Genomic DNA, 19,957 nt, shown 5'->3' on the forward strand with positions numbered 1-19,957 from the left:
ACAGGCTCATGGTTACGGCGAGACAAGCACACACAGAAACACCATTTTTTTCCACGTCTCCCTTCTCACCATAATGGTGAGGATGTGCTGGGTTCTGGCCTCATAGTCCAGCCTGTCTGCAGTGTAGACGACGCCTGTACCAGGATTGACCCTGAATAGTCTCATACTGGCCGGGTCCACACTGCCATAGATTGAGAAGCTCAAACGGGCACGCTCGTCCATGTCCGATGCTCTAACCCGCAGTAGCTCCATGTCAACTGGTGCGTCCTCTGAGACGCTTACATCGTAGGCCGTCTGCGAGAAGACTGGAGGGTTGTCGTTGCTGTCCTGTATTCGGATGAACACCTGAGCGACAAAGCGACAGAAGGGGAGATTGAAAAGTCTGTAAGGCAAGTACAGAGTAGAATTGTGCTCAGTGTATAATCCTTAAAGATAAGAGCCCTGGTAGAGTTGGTTTTGATAATATCTGATACTGTTGTGGGGTAGTATTTTCCCCTGATTTTTTCATTTGCAAGGTGGAGATACTGCTGAAACTATTATTACTATCTAATCACACTAAAGGCAAGCAATATTTATGGTGCTTTTTCTAAGCCAGACAGTGTGTTGTCTAAGAGTGATGCGGCCAATTTTTTTTATTTATACAAACACCTGACCTTTACTGGCCCTGGCTAATCCCATTAATCCACTCATATCAAGGATTTCCCTTACAAGGTAGACACAGTAGGGCAGCCGAGGCAGCAGGAGCACAGGAAATATCACAGACTGAGCAACAAAAAGAACATTTCATAGTCAGCAACAGTTAATTTTAGTAAAAGGCAGTGCAAGTGCAAGTGTAGGAAAAGAGGAAAGCTGAGAGTAAACAGCTCCCCTTGGAACATGTGGGTCTGGAGTGTATGAAGAGCAGTGACAGCGCATAACAAATGAAAAGTGTGTGTACCTGTGCTGTGGCAAAGTTGGTCCCATCTGTCACTTGCACAGTCATGTTGTACACCGACTGCACCTCCGCGTCCATGGGCTTGGCCACAACTAGAGTACCCACCCCCACTTGAAGGTCAAACTGCATGTCAAAGCTCCCTGGAATCACACACACACACACACAGTTCACACGGAGCTTCAGTCATTTAGTATTCGCTCTGTGTGTAAAACTCAGGTGCTCTAAGTTATTACTGTGTAATTGTTTTGGCCTGGTGCCTGCGTCTGGAGCTGGAGGGTCGGTGAAATAAAATGAGCCGAAATGCAATGCAATGTAGAACTCAACCCACTTGGCAGCCTGAGAGCTGTTAACAGCCACACAAACATCTGTCTTATCACTCCAAACACAACCCATCTCGGAGATCAAAAACCTGCAGCCTGGTCTTTTCCACAGGCGGTGAGTGTACAGTTTAGAGGCTTAATGTTTGGTTAGAGTGAGGGAGAGGACTGATGCGTGTTAGGTATTCAGTGCCATCCCTCGCCTCATTCCAGCTTCTCTCGAGAGAGATCTGGGAGTTCGAGCTCTCCTCAGCATATGAATACTGATTGGGCATTTTTCACGGAACCACTGATGCATGCTGAGATGGAGCAAACCACGGGGATTCGTGTTTTGGTTTTTTTTCTTTCTGGAGGAGAGGTTGGTCAATATTACACTTCGGAGGAAGTCACAGCATTAAGAAAGACAGAAATTACAGTCTGTAGTCTCTTAAAAAAAAAAAAAAGGATGCTGTTTCTTAGCTGTCTGTTAGAGGCACCTCTAGGGGGTCTCATAACGCTTCACAGTTAGTTTTAGTATTTTGCTATAGTAGCATCTGTTTTTTTTTTTTACACACAGTGTGTTACAGGATCAACAAAAAATATAGATATATTTTAAAATTGATTTCTGGGAGAAGTGAAGGAAGCTTTCAACTACTGCGGCAGCATCAGCAGTGACACAGAGTAGTGTACTTTCCTTTTTCCTTACAGCAAAAAAAAAAATAATGATAATTCGTTAAACCTAGAATAATTTTTTTTTTTTTTTTTGGCTACTTGGGGGCAGTGGAAACAAGTTGTGAACACAGCATTGGCATAACATTTCAATTGAGCTTGTGAACTTGGTAGCAAACAGTTGCTTATTTGCACATCAAGCAGTTACAGAGCAACATTATCATTCATTTGGAGTTGTGCCTCCAAATAAATGTTTCTGGCCACCTGGCGAATACAAGTACAATATTCAATCTCGTTTAGCTCTGTTTTTGGGCTTTATCAACTCCTGAGGGAAATATCAGGCTCTTTAGTTGCTAAATGCTCCTATATGTTCACCAGCTGGTCTCTAACTTCGTCTGCCGTTTGCTGCCGAGCAGGTACTGTACGGTGGGGTTTTTAGAGCTTTTTCGCCGAAAACAGCAGCTAAACAATGACGTGAAATCTGCGGTAAACACTAAAGCTATGAGGTAAATCTGAGGGGGTTTGGGGCGATAATTCTCTGCAAGTTCGTCACTATGAGCGACGCCTCTCACATTACCTGTCATATGATACATTCTTATTATAAACATATAGATTATAGCGATTTTAATGTTCATCTACAACTGAGGAAAGATTAACTGGTAGACTAAAATAAATCGTAAGTGGCATCACATCATAGTCAGGTATGTTTAAAAAAACACTTTCCTCTAGAAAAGTCTATCTGGGGCAGGAACACTAGAGTTAGTGGCTGACTGTGTCACATCCCCTCCCTATTCACTTTCTATTGTAGCTGAACTAATGGCATAAGCCTGCCCTGCCTGGGCAAAGATAACACTCCAGTGTTGTTTGTGTGAGAATTTTTTTTTAAATAAAGATCAATATATACCACACACACACACACACACACACACACACACACACACATGTTCACCAGTTAGCCACAACATTAAAACTGGTTACTGGTTTTAATGTCGTGGCCTATCGCCGCGTCCTGCCTTTGGCCAAACAAGGTCCTGGTAACGCATGCTGCATTTGCAGAATGTTTTCTGAATTTCTCCAGACCTGAGGCATTTGAGAAAGAGGTGTGGCAAAAGCAGCTTTGACCAGACCTGTGTCAAGTGAGCAGTTTCTTCCGCAAGCGTTCTGTGGAATGTAGAACATTTCTTTGGCGAGCCGTCCACCTTAGTAGCGAGAGAGAGAGAGAAAGAAAAAGAGATTATTATTTTTAGGGAGTCAAGGATGTTCAAGGTCTGCATCATTAACAGTTTATACAAAGCCCTGTAATTTCAATGTTTTTCACATGCATGATTGTTATTAAGTAATGTACGAAGACTATTCATCAGAATAACTCAGCTCAGGTTGGTAAAGGTGATTCATCCATGCATGATATTTGAGTCCAGTTCTAGAAGTTTGAGAGAACAGAAAAGCATTACTGTGCTTTCACTTTCTGCAAAAAAAACCCTGACTATTAAAGAGCTTTCATGTACAATTACCCCGCTGACATCAACAGTAAGAGTGGAACAGAAAAAATCCTCCACTTTTGCATTTTCTATATATTTGACGTGTGACTGAAAAGAATAATCAACTAAAAATCATCTTATTTTCATATTAACACTTAAGTGAAGCAGCTTGGTCACTATAAATTATTTTTTAATCAGAACTACTGAGTAGCAATCAGTGATGAGCTACTCACTCATTCACTGAATCATGGGTTAGGGGCATTGAACTGGTATGCTCCCGAGGAGATTCATTGTTTTCACCAGAACCCGAGCAGCAGCAGTAGCCATTCTTTCATTGTCCTTTGTTTGGAAGTTTGCGTTGGACAAATTAACCCTCAAGAAATGCAGTGTTTTGTATGGACATTGACCGTTGCCTGCGCACAATTAATCTCAACTACAGAATTTGTCAGTGGCCTTTTGATTTTAACAGTTCATTTTGATTATGACAAATATCCACCAGGTAACTTCCACAGAGGCACAGGTAACTTTCCTAAAACTGTTATCAGTACTCCTTCATTGGAGAGGTAAAAGAAATCAGCTGAAAAAATGTCAGAGTTACAGCAAAGTTGTTGAGAAGGTCTGTGAGGCAGCCTGCGGTTTGAATCAAGTGAAACATGTGAACATGTGAAAACCTTTACAATCGCTAACAGTGTGTTAGTTCTGGCTCATGCAGGTCAGGTTATGTTATGCAGATGGTTATATTAATTCAATTCAAAATGCTTTATTCATCCCTGAAGAGGCAAATCAAGGTAAACTGACTATCTCTTGACTCATAGGTGTCCACAAGTCTGATAGCTTCTGGAATAAAACCAAATTTCCTGTTTTACTAAATGCATGTGAATTAATTTGAAGGCACAGGATTTTTTCTCTGGCCCGTTCAGTATCGTTCGACAAGTTTCTTACCGATGATATTGAACCAGACAGGTGTGCTCGACTGGCTGACAGCGACTACTCCCACTGGCTGGGCCACCGCAGCCGTCTCCAAAATCGAGAAATTGTAGTACCTCTGGGTGAACAGCAGGGGCAGGGGCGACGGGACAGGTTTGCGGATCCACTCTACATGGAGTTTGACAGTTGACCATAACGGGGGATCACCGCTGTCCTCTGCTTTTATCTAAGAGAGGGAACAACACTGAGAAACCAGACATTCAAGCTGATGCATACAGGAGCCAATGAATCTAACGTTTACGAAATTTAAGCTAAATGCTGAAACAATGATAAACAAGACTGGAAACAGTAGACTTCACTGGTGAGGAAAGCAGATTTTAGATGGATTTATCACTATACCTGAACTGGTGTAAGTATGCAGTCAGGGCAAGCCAACATCAAGAATGTATTAAAATGCTGGCCTGCCTGCTTCACACAGATTGTCAAAATCATACCGATTCAATCTATACTCATCTCTTCTACACTGATACTGCACCTACATTTACTTACACCTACACCTCAGTGACAATGCCCCATCCATTAATATATCATTTTTGCTAACCTCGAAAATTGATCTCAGCAATAACAGTCTAATGGGATGGCTCCCCCTTCCCTGCCTGACTTTAAAAAGCTTACCCTGCCTTACACACACACCACATAGGAATGCCATTAACCAAAATAAATCAACTAAACCTTTGGGGGAACCCATATGAGAGGTAATTGCAAAATATGGTGTTATACGTGGTGCTCAGTGAAGACCAGAAACTGAGCCAAACACATTATTTGAGCCATTATTTGCTTAGCGAACAGCGTTACCCCGAAAATCAAAGAAACGCGGTTGAAGGGGGAGAGGATTGGCGCGTTTGTTTTCCGTGCCACTGGAGAAGGCCACCTCCACAATTCAATTAAGAGCTCTTTTTGAAACTGAGCAGAAGCGCAAGAACAAACTCCAAGAGAACATGGGTATCAGTGAATCAGATGCATAAGAAAAATCAGGTGTCTGCAGTGCATACTGTATGTAAAAGTGGCTGAAGACGGATGAATGCATTGTTTGTAGTATAAACCCACAAAAACTGTGATTTGTACCTGTGTTTGGAATAAGAAAAAAGTCTGGGCAAGGGAAACACAAGTGAAATTACAGGCCAGAGTGCCAAAAATGCATTGTGCTACCCGATGTGCATAACGTTCAGCTGTGCCACGCCATCCACCTAGGCAATTTGAGTTTATTGACCGTGGAATTACCAAAACGTACAAGCTCACATACCTGGGCTTGTGCCAGGTGTTAAATGGCAATGTGTTTGGTCCCGCCAGCTTTGCACCTGCCTGAAAGCAGAGCCCTATAAACTAATGGCGCCCCAACTGGCTATGAATTTTGTTATGACAAGGAACAGGGATTGGAAAAGCAGCAGTCGGGAAGTGGAAAGAGAGGCTGTGCCTGAAACAGGCCACAGTCTTATCCCAAGAGAGACCATCTGGAGATTTTAATTCAGACTTTAGATGTTTTGTCATGTTTGCTGTGTTCCTTTTGAGTGCTGTATTTTAGCTGAAACCTCTCTCAAATCATGGCTTAAAAACACTGTGAAAAAAAAAAAAAGATCATTAAAAAAAAAAATCAAAATCAAAAACAGTGACCACATTTTAAACATGAAACTCACAGTGAGGATATCATAGCTTCCCGCTGTCACCATCTTCTTTGATGACACCATAGCAGTCCTGGGGTCAATACTGAACTTTTCATCGGCATTACCATCCACAATGCTGTAGGTGATGTTGCCATTGGCTCCCAGGTCACGGTCATAAGCAAAGACACGGTAGACCGGCTCGCCGCGTTTGTTTCGGTCTCGTTCCGGCAAGCTGATACGGTAGGTGACTTCCGGGAAGGTGGGCGGGTTGTCGTTCTGGTCCTCGATGTGAACTATGACCCACACAGTAGACTGGCGGGTGGTCACTGGGCCGTCTATAACTGTTACCTGCGGAAGAAACACAATCGTACAATCACACATGGAAAAAAACAAAGCGACGCATCATTTTCTCTCTAACGTGTTTTGTTATACGTATGGCTGATTATTTGTGAGTGCATACATTTATTAACATCTTAAATCTCGGCTCCCAGTAGGTGGAAGTCGCTGTGGAGTTCAGGGCCACGTGGGGCTGAGCTCACGGGAAATCTCTTTGTCTTATTGATCCCCTGGAGCCAGAGGCAGAGGTCTGATCACTGATCAATTGGATCAGATCAGGGTGAACAGCACTGCAGCCTGACTGCTCACTCGACTATTAATTAGCGACAGGCGGAGCAGTGGGTGGCATGCAGGCACGGACAAGACAGGACAGGACGATGTAACAAAACGACTTCTGCCCCCAATTTTCAACTCTTTTTACATGTGAATTTTCAAGTATATATAGTGTTAGACACAAGCGTCTTTCTACAACGTTTGCTTTAGTCTGTAGTCGCAAGCTGGGTCCTTATTAAGTACTGGAGCTGAACAAAGCAGCAAGAGTTACTGAGCCTAGACAAGTCAATTGGCAATACAGCAAAAAACACCAAGCTGCAATACTGCGGGTCAACTGCGGGTTATTCCATTCCATTTTGTAGAGGGGCAAAGTGCTTTTAGATTCAACAGAATTGAACAGGTTGGAGGAAGAGTCTGGGAGAGCAGAAGTTCTCTTATGTCTCTAAAGTCTAGAATCTCTGATTACTGTCTTCGTCTGCATGCAGAGCAGCAAAAGCAACTGAAATGGTAATCACAGAGCTCTCTGTATGCCCAGTGTCTGCGCTTATCAAACGCGGGGCAGACCAACTCCTCTCCACTCTGTTCTCGCCCTAACTACAGAAGATAACCGATGATGAATGATTAGATTTAGAAAATCCTCAAAATGGGCCCAAAACTACAGCAATTCATCACAGTTTATGGAGTCTTGAGGGCCTGCCAGGGTTGTCTTCCACCCTGTCTCTGCTAATAGTGGGATTTGCCATGTGGCATGGCCAGATAAATAATAATACTATAAACCATCAACACTGTTAAGGTTTGACTGTACCTCTAAGAAGTGCTCTGCCTGTTGTTCTCTGTCCAGTTTCCTTGCGGTTGTTGTGATCAACCCTAAAAATGATAAAAGAGCAACTTTAGATTACACAAACACAGATTTACACGCGGTTATAAAGATCTGCGGGTACAGTTGGTGTCTCTTCATCATTTAGTGTGGATACCACATTCATAAAATATGTAGAAATATAAGTCTTTTCATAAGTTTACAAATAGTATAGTAACATTTTTAAAGCCAAAATTATTTCCAATCAGAAAGTCTTCCACTTTAAGAATGAGTAAATGCGCACGTGTGTCCTCACATGCGCATAAAGCATATTGCACCAAAACTACAGCCTCCAGCTCTGGTAGAGGCGATTGCATTTGGCACATGTTCATATGGCACTGTATAGCTGAGGGTCACTCAGTTGGCCAGCATGCCACCAGGACAGGAGAGGAGCAAGGCTACTGATAATAGCTTTGATCTGACCAGATTATTCAGATGACGGTTAGACGGTCTGACAAATGCTAGCAGGCGGCATCAGAGATGACAACGACAATGACAGCTCCATTTTCACTGTACAAAAACAAGTACAGCCCCAACACCACCACACACACACACACACACACACACACAGTCTAAAACAAAAACATACACCGAGTTTGTGTTAATCAATTACTGCTAGGTTTACTCAGGAAAAACTTTGTGATTCAAACAACAAATCAAAAGCTTGCCAGACGCTATTCTGGCTAGCAAAGAAACATGGAAATGCAGGCATTGATTCATAAGCAGATTCAGCCCGTTATATGACACTGTAAGCGGATTTTTTGTGTTTCTAAATGAAATGCATGTTGTTGATCACAGTCCTTGAATACTATTGAACATCTTATGAAAGCATCTAAACAAAGTGAAATGGGCACATGACTCTCAGCCCCGATCTATTTTGTGTTAAAGCGTAAATAAAAGCCAGGAAAAAATGGCCTGATACAAGCATTGAAATAGTATCATTTTGATATACAGATACATGCACAAATAACCACATTCATACCTATATATTCTGATATTATTTCTGTGTGGATTTTTGAGGAATGATTACGCTGAACGTGCTTGTTTCAGTGCAATTAAGCATTGCAGCGACGTAGGATTCTTTTGAATGCTTAAAATATCAGTCAACACTCAATGGACAGACTGAAGCCGTGGCGCGCTCATACTCTCTTGTGCTTGCACATATCACAGTGTCACCTTGAGCTTGCAACGCAGGCTAACTTCAATTAAGCAAATTAGGAGTAAATCTGGAGAGGCGGTCACAAGCTGCGGGAGACAGACTGGGTGGGCTTGTTGAGCGGAACAAAGCGTGAGTAACAACTGATAAAAATCAATGATCTACAGCTCACAGGACATCTGCAGCTGGACAATCCTCCATTTTAATTGGTCATCGGAAAAAATAAAATAAAATAAAAAATCCCCACCCACACCTTCACACGTATACAAAATTTATTTAATGATCCAGTGGCCGGTTTCAAAGCTGTAGACTTCTAGTCCTCTCTAAAAAATCCTGTCGGTAACTTTAATTCATAGCCTAGTTCTTAGCCATGTATAGTGAACAGCTCTCATACCTTTTCTAACTGGAGCAACATTAAAAATACAAACATATGATTTCAAAATCCAGACTTTTGCTCATTGTTAATTGTGAACACTGACACAAACATGGGCAACTGATTTGTGTATTCACTGGTACAGCAAAACCGATACAATCAAACAGAGGGTTGTAGAAAAAAAAAAAGGTCAGACCACCACCATGACTCCATTGACGGCACTCCGCAAACATGCGTGCTTTTACAGGAAACACTCCATCCGACACCCTGTGTCAACACTTATCTGTTCTGTTTTCACCCCCAAAGGAGCTGGGCTTCACTCACACACCCAGAGACAAACAAACAGCACTGTAAGCTGTCACAGCACATTTACACACTTTGCCCTCATTCAAAATTCTGCATCAGTACGTTTTGGGAACCGTTGCGGTACCTCAAGCCCATCAAACTGACGCTTCCAGAGTGAACTTGAAAAATGTGTTACTTTGAACCTCCCCAAATCTAGTCTTGAAAAACAATTTGAAACTTGAAGGGGGTTTTTTCGGTTCAGGTCAGAGTGTGGCTGGCAGCTGCTTCATGAAAGCACTTCAGTCAGCTGGGGTTTTGTTTCTTTTTTCATCTATTCAATGAACTCAACTTGGTACATGTTAAGTTTTTGACTAGGTAAACAGCGAGGAGTAATTCATCCTGAATGCCTCTCTGAGTCACGCATGTCTCATTACCAAACTAACGGACTGGCTCTGTCAGTCCCATTATTCTGAAAATCAGGATAATGACGTCTTCAGATACACACCTTGTGACCGTGACTTTTTTTAAAACTGCAGAATAGCATATCGGCAAAAGAAATCCACAATTTTCATACATTATTTATTGGGCTTCAATAAGATGGTTGGAAGCCAATCTGAAGTGTGGCCTCTGAGCGGAGGAGATCGTGTGAAGCATTAAAAACCAATTGCTCAGTATTGCAGTCAAAGTTCATTTATCACAGTATTAACAAGATAGTCATCAATATGGGTTCCCCTTATATAGCATTAATGAGTAACAGATAACAAAATACAGATTTTGGGTCGTTGACAGAGACAGCGGGGCTCAGATGGCTAAAAACTTTCCCATGTGGCACACACACACACACAACACAGACACACAGCTCACACGCGCACACACACACACACACACACACACACACACACACTCAAAACGCATTGCCATGCGCACAAAGGCAAATTCTTCTTGAGCAGCTGTTAGATTTCCTTGTTGTTGTTCACGCAGAGATGTATGAACACATGTGGTTACACACTCTCATGTGACTTTCGTACTGCATGAGGTGGCATCATCTTCATCGACTCACTGCAATACAGCTGCCCTCTTACACACACTGCTGTAACCAATTAATCATTTGATTAAATTGCCACACAAACTCTTTCTCCCACACACACACACACACACACACACACACACACACACACACACACACACACACACACACACACACATTAATCATACATAAAGCTTATGGATGTGTGTTCTAATCAGCTGAAAAACAAATCAACTTGACATAATTTTGCAACTGCATTAATGACATTCACATCAAACAGGCTCAGTAACTCATTATTGCAACTAAGATGTACATGGCCTGCATCATATTTCACTCTCAGGGATTCTAATGGGTCAGAAGTAAGTGTGAGAGTGGCTGTGTGTTGGGTACAGTCTACATATTAATGAGTGGGTGAGGACCAGTATGTCCCCATTAGAATCAATATTAGCCTTCTCACCCTGCTTCAGCCCAGACTGTTTCCCTGCGTCGTGTTAGTATTATATATCCGTGGTGCTACGATGCACAAAAGCACACTCGGAAAGGAAGAGAGGATGAGAAATGGAAATACCCACTTTGATTTACAAACAGAGTGAACATGCAACAGCAAACCATTAGGGGAATCCTTCCTCCATAAGCTTGATAACTGACATGCTGCATATTACATGCAGGCCATCAGTTTTTGATCGTTATATTGACGTTTCTTTGAATCCGAACACAATTCCCTGTAACAGCTCAAATGTGCAGCATATTTGCCTTTTGTTGTTTACTGAAACACTCATAACTTTATCTAGGGCAGAGACAGCAAAGACTTCACAACGATTTTTTTTTCGTCTGGGTTTGAATAAAACATTTCACCTCTTCAATAATTCTTTAATAGAAGCTTCGAGCAAAGCTTGTACTCAGAATGCATGGGGACCTCCCTAAACTTCAAACTTGGCAGCCAAAACTGAAAAACATCTGAATTTATTTGGTTTAATAATGTTTTTATATTCTGTACAGATATAGTGATAATGCCCCTAATTTTCAAACATGGACATTTTGTCAGTTAATCAGAATTACTTGAAAAATTAGAGAAGATTTCTAAATATCGTACATTAAGACTGCGAAAATTCTGAGATCAAGACAGGCTCTGACAGTCTTTTAAACGGTTTAAAAGATTCAGAGTTTTGAAATGATGTTCTGGAATAATTTTATGAGATGATATTCAGTTCACAGGCAGCAGCTGTAAAATCAACCTCTGTGAGCCTGTTAAAAAAATGTATGAGAAATTGAAATGTGCAAATGTCTCGAAACAAAAAAGTCTGAAAAAACTAATAATTTTTTTTTTATCTGAGTTTTGTGTGAATAATAAAAAAAAAAAACTGTAAGTTCAACCTCTGTGAGCCTGTTAAAAAAAATGTAGAAAAAAAAAAAATGCAATGTCTCAAACAAAAAAAAGTCTGAAAAAACTAATAATTTTCTGAATATCTGAGTTGTGAATAAAAGCAAAAAACTGTGTGTAAAGTTCCAATGTTGTCTCAGGAATTTAAAGGGTCGTGAGGAATACTACTGCATATGTGAAAAAAGTTGTATAAAGCCTTTAGTGACTCCCGAACGAGCTGCGCAGTGAAAAAAATCTGGGGATGTGAACTTACTAGACCTCTATAGCCTGCTCCTCATCCCTGGGTGAGGGTGGACGCCCGACTCACCGACCAAAGTGTCAGCAGTTGAGTTGGATTGTTGGTATTTGGTAATGCGGGTGGAAGGTTTTGACAGGGAAGAAATATGCAAAACAAAAATAAAAAAAATAATTGTGGACGCCCGACTCACCGACCAAAGTGTCAGCAGTTGAGTTGGATTGTTGGTAATGCGGGTGGAAGGTTTTGACAAGGAAGAAATATGCATTACAAAAAATAAAATCTCTGGTTGTGTTGCATCAGTTTTAATCACGATTTTCTATCGTGAGTCCGACATTGTAGTAGTGCAATGCTAATTCGGTGCATTCTTGAAAAATACACTCTGAAATTCTGATCTCGTCTTTACATCCCTATCCGATTAGACAAAGAGAGGACAGACTTATACGTTAATGAGAAAGATAGTTTTACCACCCGCTTAGGTTTCATTCACAGAAACCTTGTGCATAAAAAATTTAAATTGTTGAATGGATCGAGGACAGTGTACAATTTTTGTCTTTTTGCACTTATGTTCTTGTTTTGTTTTTTTCACATCCGCAGACTTTAACTTCTCATGCAGAATTTTTCCACAGACTCATAAAAGGTAATATATAACCACAGGCTGTCAGAACATACTTTTTTTTTTTTTTACAAGCCCAGACTCTTTAAGGCCCCATCTTGATCCAATATGTAGTTCAGGGGGCTTATGGTAGTTGGCAGTACTTTCTGAATAAAAACCCCACTCCAACTCCCAGCTAATATTCCTAAATCCCTTTGCCAGCTTCAGCCTCGGTTTTCCCTTTAGACTTTTTTTAAATTTTCATCATATTTTTCTTTGCATGTTACTATATGTCACAGAATGCACAGATATACACTATCTGGTCCTCCTATAGGAAAACATAGGTAATGGGAAAGAAAATTGCTCTAACTAATGTAAACTCCTTCACAATTAGAAGATATTCACCCACACACCGGCTTAATAAAGGAAAAAATTTAAAAAAAAAAACCAACTGCACTAGTTTCCTGCAAAGAGCTTACACCGCTAAAGAAGACTGGAAGTAATATTCGATAAAGAGTGTGATGAAGATTGTCTGCACGGCTCATCAGTGTCCTAGAAGCACAGAAGTCTCTGTAATTTGTTGTGCGGGGACCAAAGGGTTTTATTGAATGAATGAAGTAGGAGGTACATGCTGAAAGAAATTTTGAGCCATTTCAGAGGCACGTACACATAGAAACACAAAAGACTGCCGTAAATCATTTGTTGTTTAAAAGGACATATTACTAATTATGCCATTAGTCTAACACATTATACTGCTAATTGTTTTACCAAGATTAATATTCTTATTTAACTTCGTGTGCCTGCTTGTGAGTCTGACCTGTTTTTGGGTTGATAGAGAAGAAATTCTGCGGGTTGCCAGCAGTGATGCGATAACTCAGACGACTGGGTGTGGCAGTGAGGTCAGGGTCCTGCGCCTGGATCCGGATGACTGACACGTCCTTCGGAGAGTTCTCCATTACGACTGGGTGGTAGATAGGATCCGAGGTGAGGGGAGCATTGTCATTGACATCCTCTACCTGAAAGAGAAAGAGGGGGGAAGAAAAAGAGGAGGAGGAGAGAAGGAAAAAGTGGAGAGAGGGAAAGAAGGCAAGGGTTGGGTAAGGGACAGGAAAAGCACTGTTGTTTGTGTCTATTTTAACTGTCCTCTATACTTGAGATGGATCTGAACAGGCAACACATGTACAAACGTAACCCTGCACATCAGCATGTATGGCGTTGTTGCGAGGAAAATCTATCTGCAGATTTTAATATCTTTGTTAATCAACCACTAATGAAATGCAGCATGGACTAGGTTTGGGCTGATACGTTATCAATCACAAACCGAAATTTATTTCCCAGATACTGTCATAGATTACACACTTTAAATGCACTGCAAATTAATTTCCCCTTCTTACGGAACAGATCTAGAATATTTATGGCAATAAGAGCACTGATTGAGTTTTTGCTGGGAGGCACAGAGAGCCAAGACGGTTCAACACCTGTGCCTGATTAATCGCCCGCTTTTTGTCTGTGATGAAGGGGCTGGGAGTAAAGCACCCGATCACACCACTGCATCTGAATATCCCGAAGCCATAAAAGGCTGTTTGGTTTTTTTTCTATACACTACCGAACTCTTCCCCAGAGGGAGAGCAGGGTTGTAGCAGTGATATGTGTGTTTGAGTACTTAGACAGTGGAATACTTAATGCCAGATAAAACAGAAGCTGAAAAAGCAAATTCCCTCCAATGCGAATCTCTCTTACATATTGAGCACTGCTCTTAATAAGATGTCGTAATTTTTGGAGTAGAACGGTTTGAGAAGTTACATGTTTGAAAACTGCACGACATTAGGAGTGCTGTGTGTATAATCAAATATGGTTTATACAATAAATATACAGTGAAAGCCAAGAAGACATAAAACTGAATCCCTTGTGACAAAAATATGGTTGGATGTGGTCGAAATCAACGCAACACTAAGCGAGGAATACTCCATCCGCATCTCCCAAGCATCAAACAATCACCCCCTGCAGACTTGAATGGAAGCTTTAAAACGTTATGCTGCTGTGATGCAGCGTGTGATGCCTGAGAAGCTGCTGTAAAAAAACCTTTTAGGGCTGCTTGGTGTGCAAAGGCCAATTAGTATTTCAAAGTAGATTCTAGCTATTTTCTACTGGTACATTTGCGGCCCCTTGCTGACTAATGTTTGATAAATTCAGAATTCACCTGCCTATAATTTACAGACTTATAAAAAACTGTATCGAAATATGTTAGGCGTGATGTTGTTTTATATATGTGACTGATTAAGGTTTCACTGATGCATTTTTATCTGAAACAACACCAAAGTGGAGTACTAGGCCCTGTCGTACACTGCAAACTGCTACTCGGCATCTCAAGTCCATGCTTTCCTTCGACCAAACCAAAAGACATTTCCTCTATACAGGGCCTCTTACGCATGCATAGTATCATGTGAATATTGGCCACGGAGTGTGCTTACCTGGATGAAGACTTCAATAGAAGCTGACAGGGGTGTAACACCTCTATCTGTGGCGTGGACTGTAAGCCAATAGGAGTCTTTGGTCTCACAGTCCAGGATACCAGCAGTGTAAATCACGCCTGTTGAAACAGAGAGAGAGAGACTAACGTGGTGGTTACTTTGGCTTGGGAATACATATTTTATTAGCTGTGCGTGTGTCAGTATTTGTGTAGGGGCAGTCCTGGTGCCACCACTAGAAAACCACCCTAAGGCATCTCATGGGGGAAGGTCTTTGAATACTAAGTTCCCAGAAGCAAGGACAGAAATTTAGAGTAAAACTTTGTGTCCTGGCTTCAGTGACATTTACGGGCATTAGTGGTGCCGCTTTAGTCACCTTCAATGTTTCAGTTTCTCTACAGCTAATCACAGCTGACCAAACTGCTCCCGCTGCTGTTGGCTCGGTGCTAAACGTACTCTGAACTGCCCTACACCAGTAAAGGGACACACACACACATGCACGCACACACACACACACACACACACACACACACGCACACAGACACACACACACATACACACATACCCAGACACTCACATACATTGACTGGTGTGTGGTTAGTGGCCTTAAGGAAGACGAGTAGCTGACAGCTTTGGTGACCTCTTGAGGAAAAAAGAAAACACTCACAATGGGTGACACTTGGGTGCCTCTTTTTTTTTTTTTTTTTTTTTTTTTAAAAATCAGTCCTGCGGGACTGTCCATGTAAACACTAGAAAAATGACACACACCCTCAGACGTGAGTTCAGATCTGACTTTTTAGGGTCTAGATTTTAGGGGGGTTTTGGAGTATAATTTCTATCAACGGTAAATAACTCAGGTGATCTAGACATAAATAGACTGAACTGATCATAGGCGAGCTGTTGATTCTTTTCAGCTCAGTGCTCACGAACTTTCATCAGATCTCCAGTTTTCCGTTAAATCGTGGCACTTTTAAGAGCCAGCTATTCCCAGAAACATGACTCTATGACTTCCAACTAGGTTGAAGAAACTCAGTAAGAGCTGAGGTATACACGCATGTGTTTGGCCAAGCTTGCAGAGTGCATGCACCTGTGCCTGAGTACACAGTTAACCCAGACCAAATGCTGGGGCTCAGACTGAACATGTGAGCAACTGAATATTTACTTTGGCTTTTTTATGTTTACCTAATCCTTGACACTGCAATCACACTTTTTATAATTAACGACTGGATGATATCGTCAGCGACGTCAGAGAGTTTGTAGTCTTCCATGGGCATTTAACACTGTGTTAGTATTACCATCAGAATCAGTGTTAGAGGTAGTGGTAGTAGTTAGAAAGGTAATATTTGGTGTTGGTTGGGTGGCCTTATAGTTGCAGATGGGCGTGTTGTCAGGCCATATCCATACTAATGAACTAACTTTACACGTCTTAATTTCAACCACATTGCTGCCAAGCCAGAATAACTGTGCTACAAATAAGCAAATTAGAAAGGTAAGTCAACATCAGTGCCTGGGTGCTTTTACTCTGTTCTACTTGACAAGCGAGTGCATCAAGGCAGACACCCAGACAACACATTTTTATCAAATACTGCGCTTCCCTCACCGTGTAGTACAAAAACAAGGCCATATTGGGGATTCCTTCGATTCGACTAAAACAAATGCAGGCCTGTGACTCCAGGCAGGCAGAGAGGGCCAAGACTCCACGCCCCCCGGGGTAAACATGCTCAATGCCACTCTTGCTTGATGTTATGCCTAACCTCGGCCAACCTATTAAAAACATTTTTGCAGGATATCATCCAAAGAATCATAAAAGTATTTTGTTCTAGATTATTTTGTGACTACAGTTGGGACTGGGCGGCCTTTTGTATACTCGAGTCAGTCTTGTTGCGGCTTCCTCAGCCGCGTGGTTACCTTATCACCAGAAGGCGTGTGTATATGTCAGATTATTACAAAGCAGCTGCCCAGGGCATCACAGTGCATATTGAGGGCTTGCTGAAACTTGCTCTGTCGTCCTTGACCATGTCCTTTTCAAACCGCATCTCATCTCTGTCAGACAGCTCGACACAGAGAGACGAGGAAAACAGAGCTGGCTGTTTCAAAAGCTCTTTGAACTTTAAGACTGACAGGCACTATTCAGTGAATTCAATATAAATCTGACTTGACAGCATCCATTTTCACCATAAATAACAGACTTCAAAGAGTGGAAAAAAAAAAAGTGAAGGGTCATGGCATATTTTCTAATTTAGAAGTTCAGAGCACACTTGGGTTTACATCCGTCTGTCATGTCTATTCAACACCCCCGTTCTTGAGAAACAGGTTTTTGGGGTTCCACTATCCAATTACGACCGCCATATCAAATAACCAATCCCGACATTGATGAAAAAATTACATACAAATATAGCCCGCTACTTTTTAACAAATGCAGAACATATTACTTTTTAAGTGTGTTTCCCTTTAACTTAAAGAATGCGTGATCCTGACTGTGACAAATCCTGGAACTTGCAAAGCCACTAATAGAGGAGCAGGGGCTTCTGACAGCTGCCCAGTGAGAAATTGCAGGGCTTGCTTTCCCCTTAACCAATGACAAGAATACCAATTTCTGTTGAAAGTGCAGGAGTGCTCAGGATTTAAGCCGGAGAAGATCCCACTTCTATTCTGATTGATAGCCCCGGTACTTCCCATCCGCATAGGAGTGAGTCATCTTAAACCTCTAAATATCAAATGTGGGAAAAGATATGATAGACAGTCCAGTTGTCGTGTACTATACATGATGCATCCTAGAAGCAATGTATACAAACTACAAAAGGAGGCAAAGGCATAAGTTAAGACAGGCTAAACTTCTCACACCTCCTCTCATTCTCTCTGTCCCTTTTCTGTCTCACTGTGTCTCACTTTCTCCTCAAATACTCAGTTTTGGCACTAAGAGCCACAGATTGACGAGCAGTCAAAGCAGAGCCACTCAACATGGCAGCTAAATGGATGGTGGGAGGACAGAGGAGTGCTACTCTGTCCACGCCAGATAGCACTGACTTCCATGATACATGATAAATGAAACACTTGATGAGAGAACACTTGGCATGTGCTTACAGTAACATCTTGTCTGATTCCAAAACAGCGGTTGTAAGAGACTTTTCACATGCTTGTTATATTTGGAAAAAATATATAACTAAAGCGGCAACTTAAAAAGAAATTTCCCAAAAGGAAAAAAACAAAAAATGCCTGTGAGGAAGACATTGGTATTTTCTTCTGAAACTTTTTATCTACTCCAGACTCCCCTGCATCCTCTTCCTTCCTCTCTTCACTTCACTTACACTCCCCTCTCCCTTCACTTTCTGCTCTAACAAGCACTCTGATTTCCCCTGGAAAATCTGCACTCAATAAAACCTTCTCACTGGCTGCGACGCTCCTCACTGAGCTTATAATACTAAAGTGAACAGAAGCGCCACACATCATTACAAAATACTGTAGGGATCCGTCTGTGCGCTGTACACTGTTTTGTCTATCAGTAATGTACATAGGTTATTATGTATACGGTTACATATATGAAGAGACAGAGATACAGAGATTGAGGAAAAGAGACGTTCTCTCTGTCCGTCCATATGTTTCTCTCGCTTCCTCTCTCACAGTCAATACTAATTAGCCTAGTTAAAGGTCATTACAGGCCTCCAGTGTGAGTCATGTACAGTAGGGACCAGTGTGACAAGAGGTGAAAAGAGAGGCCAGAAGAACGCTGTCATTTCTTCCCTAAAATTAAGGTCTAAAATAAACTCTAGTGGCTAAAATGAACCTGTTCTGCTTATTTTTAGGCTCTGGTCACTACATCGCTAATTGCTATTGGCAATTGATTTTAATAGTGGCTCTTTTATAGATTATTGTTCTAATTATATAACTACTATTGCCAAAATTTGGGTTTGAAAACTAATTTTTCACTTTTCTCAAGTTGCAATTTCAAAAATATTAGTATATATATTGCTAACAAGTAAAATGGACATAGTTTTTAATTCAATTCTACACATTTTAAGTAAAGCTTTATACGACTAGTCACATAAAGCTGCTTCGCACACAGACTGCTCAACTGGCTGAGGTTTCAATAGGAAGACTGACTAAAGTGACATCTGCATTTAGATGTATGGGAACAGAAAAGCAACTCTTCCTCGGGGGACAGAGAATGTTAATGGAGGACGTGCTCAGGCTGTGTCAGCAAGAATAGTCCGTCCACATTTACATAGAGAGGGATATTATAGTGGGGTTGCAGTCCATAAACCTCTCACTACAAAGATGAATGCACATTTGAGAGTTCAGTGGTGGAAAAACCAAAGGCACTGGTCTGCGAAGATGTGGAAAAAAGTAATATGGTCTGATGAGTCATCCGTCAACATGTTCTCGACAAGTTGGTGAGTGCATGTGTGGCATACACCAAGAGAACGGTACAGGTCTGAATGCTGGGCCCCTACAGTGAGAAGGGATCTGGTACCTCTATTCGGCTATAGGGGACATTTTGCTGGCATGGTTTGGGTCCACTTGTCCCCTTAGAGGGAAGGGTCACTGCAAATCAATACAAAGTTTTTCTGAGTGATCACCTTTTACCCTAGGATGAAACATTTCTATCCTGATGGAAGTGGTCTCTTCCAGGATGACAATGCCCACATCCAGAGTGTACGAGGGGTCACTTGATGGGTATGAAAATGATGTGAAATATTTGATATGGCTTTCGCAGTCACTAGATCTCAACCCAGTTGAACACCTATGGGAGATTTTGGACCAAAGTATTAGACAGCGCTCTCCACCACCATCATCAAAATACCAAGTGAGGGAATATTTTTGGAAGAATGGTGTCCCTTCCCTCCAGCAGACTTCCAGAGACTTGTAAAATTTATGCCAAAGCACCATGAAGCTGTCCTGGCAGCATATGGTAGCCCAACACCTTACTAAGTCACTTTATGTTGTCTTTTTCCTTTAATTTGTCACCGATCCGTAGGTTTTACCAGTCAAAATAAAAACAGGGATGGT

At 41.6% G+C, this 19,957-nt stretch overlaps 1 protein-coding gene across 8 annotated transcripts in view; it reads right to left on the minus strand.

Annotated features, from left to right (window-relative positions):
• The window catches only part of LOC120802277 (protocadherin Fat 3), a 67,100-nt gene that overhangs the window by 37,076 nt on the left and 10,067 nt on the right, over window positions 1-19,957 (minus strand). For all 8 annotated transcript variants that reach the window (XM_040149910.1, XM_040149913.1, XM_040149911.1 and 5 more), the window contains exons 5-12: window positions 14,954-15,072; window positions 13,300-13,498; window positions 7,380-7,441; window positions 5,999-6,313; window positions 4,320-4,530; window positions 3,027-3,098; window positions 938-1,074; window positions 70-345 (exon numbers count right to left, since the gene is read on the minus strand). In XM_040149910.1, the coding sequence (XP_040005844.1) occupies window positions 70-345; window positions 938-1,074; window positions 3,027-3,098; window positions 4,320-4,530; window positions 5,999-6,313; window positions 7,380-7,441; window positions 13,300-13,498; window positions 14,954-15,072 (1,391 nt within the window). The remainder of the gene's footprint in view (window positions 1-69; window positions 346-937; window positions 1,075-3,026; window positions 3,099-4,319; window positions 4,531-5,998; window positions 6,314-7,379; window positions 7,442-13,299; window positions 13,499-14,953; window positions 15,073-19,957) is intronic.

The sequence above is a fragment of the Xiphias gladius genome, chromosome 17 (genome assembly GCF_016859285.1).
Source record: "Xiphias gladius isolate SHS-SW01 ecotype Sanya breed wild chromosome 17, ASM1685928v1, whole genome shotgun sequence".
Classification (NCBI taxonomy): Eukaryota; Metazoa; Chordata; class Actinopteri; order Istiophoriformes; family Xiphiidae; genus Xiphias; species Xiphias gladius.